The sequence below is a fragment of the Ascaphus truei genome, chromosome 1 (genome assembly GCF_040206685.1).
Source record: "Ascaphus truei isolate aAscTru1 chromosome 1, aAscTru1.hap1, whole genome shotgun sequence".
Lineage (NCBI taxonomy): Eukaryota > Metazoa > Chordata > Amphibia > Anura > Ascaphidae > Ascaphus > Ascaphus truei.
This window is the reverse complement of record NC_134483.1, coordinates 143,309,040-143,314,044: the sequence shown is the minus strand read 5'-3', so window position 1 is coordinate 143,314,044 and position 5,005 is coordinate 143,309,040. Positions and strand designations below refer to the sequence as shown.

The window sequence follows — 5,005 nt, the reverse complement described above, 5'->3', positions numbered from 1 at the left end:
CTACTCAACAATCCCCTACCCCCACAACACCCTCTCCGATGGAAACACACCTGACCTTCACCATGCTAACACACACACTAAACTCAACAGAATGCTAATTAGCACGTTTATGACCACCATGCACTTGCACCTCAAGCACCACACCACCACTCCCCTACAACGACAAAACAACCCACAAACAGGCACACCAACACACCCCTTCCGCTCCCAACACACCTCACACAGCCAGTCGGTTGTTTGTTTAAAAAAATAAATATTTTAACACCATACTACTTTCACAGTATCTCTCATTTGGGGAACAAACACTCATCACATACACACACAACACACGCACACACAACAAACACTACACAAAACACACACAAACAATACTACAACATACACACACACACACCTCACACCCACAAACACGCAACACTCACACATACACACACACACCCAACACACAACCAACAGTGACACATAACACTCAATCACACACCCAGTCAACACTCACACACCCAACACTCACCCACACTCACAACTCTCACTCACCACACAACGCTCACACACCGCACACTCACTAACACATCCCACACTCACTCACCCACACACACCACACTCATACACCCACACCACACAAGCAACAATCACACACAACACAAAAACAAACTACATACCCACACCACACAAGCAACAATCACACACAACACCAAAACAAACTACATACACACACTATTCAGCCACACACAACCAACATTCACACTACACTCACAAACACACACAAACACACACAACATTAAAACACACACCTTGAACACCTACACGCCTCAACGCTGCAGCCAAAAGACAGAAGACAAGAATTGGATCCAAGTGCACCTTGACACAACAACATCAGGAAGTATACTAAACACACACGCACTGAAACAATTCACTAACTTCACACAACACACCTACCACAACACACACATAACAACTACTTTGAACAACACATCACAAATTACACACACAACACCTCTACACCACCTAAAATAACGCACATAAAAACATCAACACAAACAACAAATCTTCACAACACAAAACATGCTACCCAAAAAACACCTTCGGAAAACAAAACATACACACCCTGACAATGAAGGTCACACGCACACACACACACCAACTATATCTACTACACCACACAATGCACACACCCATTTCACACACATTCAAAGCCACACACACAATGTAAACAAACAACTCACAACGCAATACACAATAGCTCAACAACAAATACTCACAAACACAACATCAACACCAACAGATAACACACAGCAACATGACACACTAATTACATATAATACACAAACACCAGGTACATCAAAGGGACAAATAAACACACAGCATCCTAACACATCAAATCAGCAACACACACACACAACACCACCTGATAATGAAACACTACAGCGCCAAACAAGCCTTGCACAACAAAGACACAGAGCCAGAGTCAGAAGAGCAACACAACGACAACAACAACAACAAAAACACAGAGACACACCCACTACATCAACAGCCGCTCAGACTCCACAACAGCATGACCCACGCCTTGCTAAACAACAACAACGTACTACAAGATCACGAGCCAAAGAGACTACACAACAGCATGAGGCACGTCTTGCAAAAGACCAACAACGTGCTACAAGATCACGCGCTGCAGAGACTACAGAACAGCATGCGGCACGCCTTGCAAAACAACAACAACGTGCTACAACATCACGAGCCACAGAGACACCAGAACAACATCAAACACGGCTGGCTAAAATGCGAGTGCGAGCTACAACATCGAGAGCCACGGAGACTCCAGAACAACATGAAACATGCCTTCATAAAGACAGAACAAAATGGCGCACATCAAGGGCACAACAAAACACAACTACAGAGACAGTACAACAACAACAACAACACACACATACTACATTAACACATTACACTTTGCTACGCGCCGCTTTTCTATATAATCCACACATACTATACCAGCAACATCCAAATGTCAACATTGGCCACATTGACACTATATGTCGCTACTGTCAAGCAAAGAAATTCCGCAAGGAATCAGCTGGAATGTGCTTCAGCAATGGCAAAGTGCAGCTACCACCTCTACACTCACCCCCAAATCCACTTCTTTCATACATGTCAGGAACAACTTCAGAATCTAAACATTTCCTACAAAACATACGCAAATACAACTCCTGTTTCCAAATGACATCCTTTGGTGCTACATCTATCGTGGAACAAATCGGATTTAAAAGTACTTTCAAAGTACAAGGTCAAGTTTACCACAGGGCCGGCTCTCTGCTCCCATTACCAGAACAAGATCCACAATTCTTGCAAATATACTTCATGGGTGATGAACAACAACAAGCTGATCAACGATGCCATTGGATACCCGATACAAGATGTGATATTGTCATATCCTTACAAAGGATGTTACATGAACACAACCATCTCATTAACACATTCAAAACATCACTTGAACGCATGCCAACTGATGACTATCAAGTCATTATCAGAGCGGACAAAACACCAGTGGGTCAACATGAACGTCGCTTTAATGCTCCTCAAATCAATGAAGTCGCTATTGTTATAGCGGGGGAACAATTTAATACACGGGACATCATTCTTCAGCGGCGCGGTCATTCACTCACACGCATTTGTGAAACACATCGCTCATATGATACACTTCAATACCCTCTCATACTTTGGAACGGTGACGATGGCTATCACTTCAACATCATGCAAGTAGACCCAACTTCAAAGGCAAACACAAAGAAAACTGTCTCCGCTATGGACTTCTACGCTTACTGATTAATGATCCGAGATGCATCGCAAAACCACATTCTACATTGTCGCCAACTCTTTCATCAGTTTATTGTTTACATGTATGCTAAAATTGAAAGTGAGCGTCTTCTATACATACGTTTACATCAAAAACAACTTCGCGTTGATCAATACATACATCTCAGGGATGCTGTTGGCAACGATGGTAACGTTGACAACATAGGCAAAATGTACATTCTACCAGCAACATTCACAGGAAGTCCTCGACACATGCACGAATATGCTCAAGACGCTATGGCATATGTTCGAGCATATGGACGACCAGACTTTTTTATTACATTTACATGTAATCCAGCTTGGCCAGAAATAAAACAAGAACTTGAGGATGGACAGGCACACAGCGATCGACACGACTTAATCGCCAGAGTATTTCGCCAAAAACTAATCACATTAATTCACATCATCACTAAGAGTTATATCTTTGGACAAACACGATGCTGGATGTACTCAATAGAGTGGCAGAAAAGAGGTCTTCCACATGCTCATATTCTTATATTGCTGAAAGAAAAATACATTCCATAGACATTGATAACGTTATCTCAGCAGAGTTGCCTAATCCAGAAGAAGACCCAATACTATTTGCAATAGTCACAAAAAATATGATTCATGGCCCATGTGGAAACATTAATATTCATGCACCATGTATGAAATACGGGAAATGCACAAAAAAATTCCCTAAACCATTCATTGCAGACACACAAACTGGAGATGATGGATATCCTCAATATCGAAGACGCGCTCCCACAGACGGTGGATACACAGCCAAAATTACTATTCGAGGCAACAAACACATCCAAGTCGACAACAAATGGGTTGTTCCATATTGTCCACTTCTAACTAAAATTTATAACGCACACATTAATGTCGAATACTGTAATTCGGTGAAATCAATTAAATACATTTGCAAGTATGTCAACAAGGGAAGCGACATGGCCATTTTTGGAATCACAAATGAACACATCCGGGACGAAGTTACACTCTACCAGCTGGGAAGATATATAAGTAGTAATGAAGCCATTTGGAGGATTTTTGCTTTTCCCATTCACGAATGACACCCAACCCTTGTTCACCTCACTGTTCATTTAGAAGATGGACTGAGAGTATACTTCACACCTCACAACACAGAGGCAGTTGCTGCTCAACCACAAAACACTACTTTAACTGCCTTCTTTCAATTATGTCGACACGACTCTTTTGCAAGGACATTGCTTTATCCAGAAACTCCACGATATTACACTTGGAATGAATCCACAAAACACTTCAATAAAAGAAAGCAGGGCATAGCTGTTCCAGGAACAGACGCCCTTGCAAGTGAAGCCTTAGGGCGTGTCTACACAGTTCACCCAAACAACGCTGAATGCTTCTTTCTCAGAATGCTACTTCATACGGTTCCAGGCCCAATTTCATTTGACGCTCTTAAAACTGTCAACGGTCAAGTGTGTGAAACTTATCGAGAAGCTTGCCAAAAGCTTGGATTACTAGAGGATGAACAACACTGGAATAGTACATTAGCTGAAGCTGCATTACAGTCATTGCCAGGCAAAATTCGCAACCTTTTTGCCATTATCCTTACCACCTGCAACCCATCCAACCCCAACACTCTATGGGCCACATATCGAGAAACCATGAGTGAAGATATACTTCACAAAGCACAGAGAGACAATCCATCACTCAATTTTCAGTTTTCACCAGAGATTTTCAACGAGGTACTCATATTGTTAGAAGATACATGTCTCTCTATCAATAACAAAACACTACTTCAATTAGGTCTACAAGCTTCACAACGTCATCATCACGATGTACTCAATACAGACCTTATGCGAGAGAAACAATACAATATTTCAGTTCTACAACAATATATTGCAACAAGAAAACCAATGTTAATTGCACAACAACTTAACACCTATGAAAACATCATGGAGCACATCAACAACGGACAAGGTGCAATACTGTTTCTTGATGCTCCAGGTGGAACAGGCAAAACATTTCTAATAAATTTACTCCTTGCAGAAATAAGAATGCACAATCATGTTGCACTTGCACTAGCATCATCTGGCATTGCAGCCACACTTATGGATGGAGGAAGAACTGTGCACTCAGCTCTTAAATTACCGCTAAACATTGCTCATGAAGAAAACCCAACCTGTAA

The 5,005-nt window shown here is 41.8% G+C and overlaps 1 protein-coding gene across 1 annotated transcript; it reads left to right on the top strand.

Moving 5' to 3' along the window:
- The first annotated feature begins 2,895 nt into the window (after positions 1 to 2,895).
- LOC142488334 (uncharacterized) lies at positions 2,896 to 3,908 on the top strand. The gene is given in 2 exon segments (XM_075588754.1): positions 2,896 to 3,355; positions 3,358 to 3,908. Coding segments are annotated over 2 exon segments (1,011 nt in total).
- The last annotated feature ends 1,097 nt before the right edge of the window (positions 3,909 to 5,005 follow it).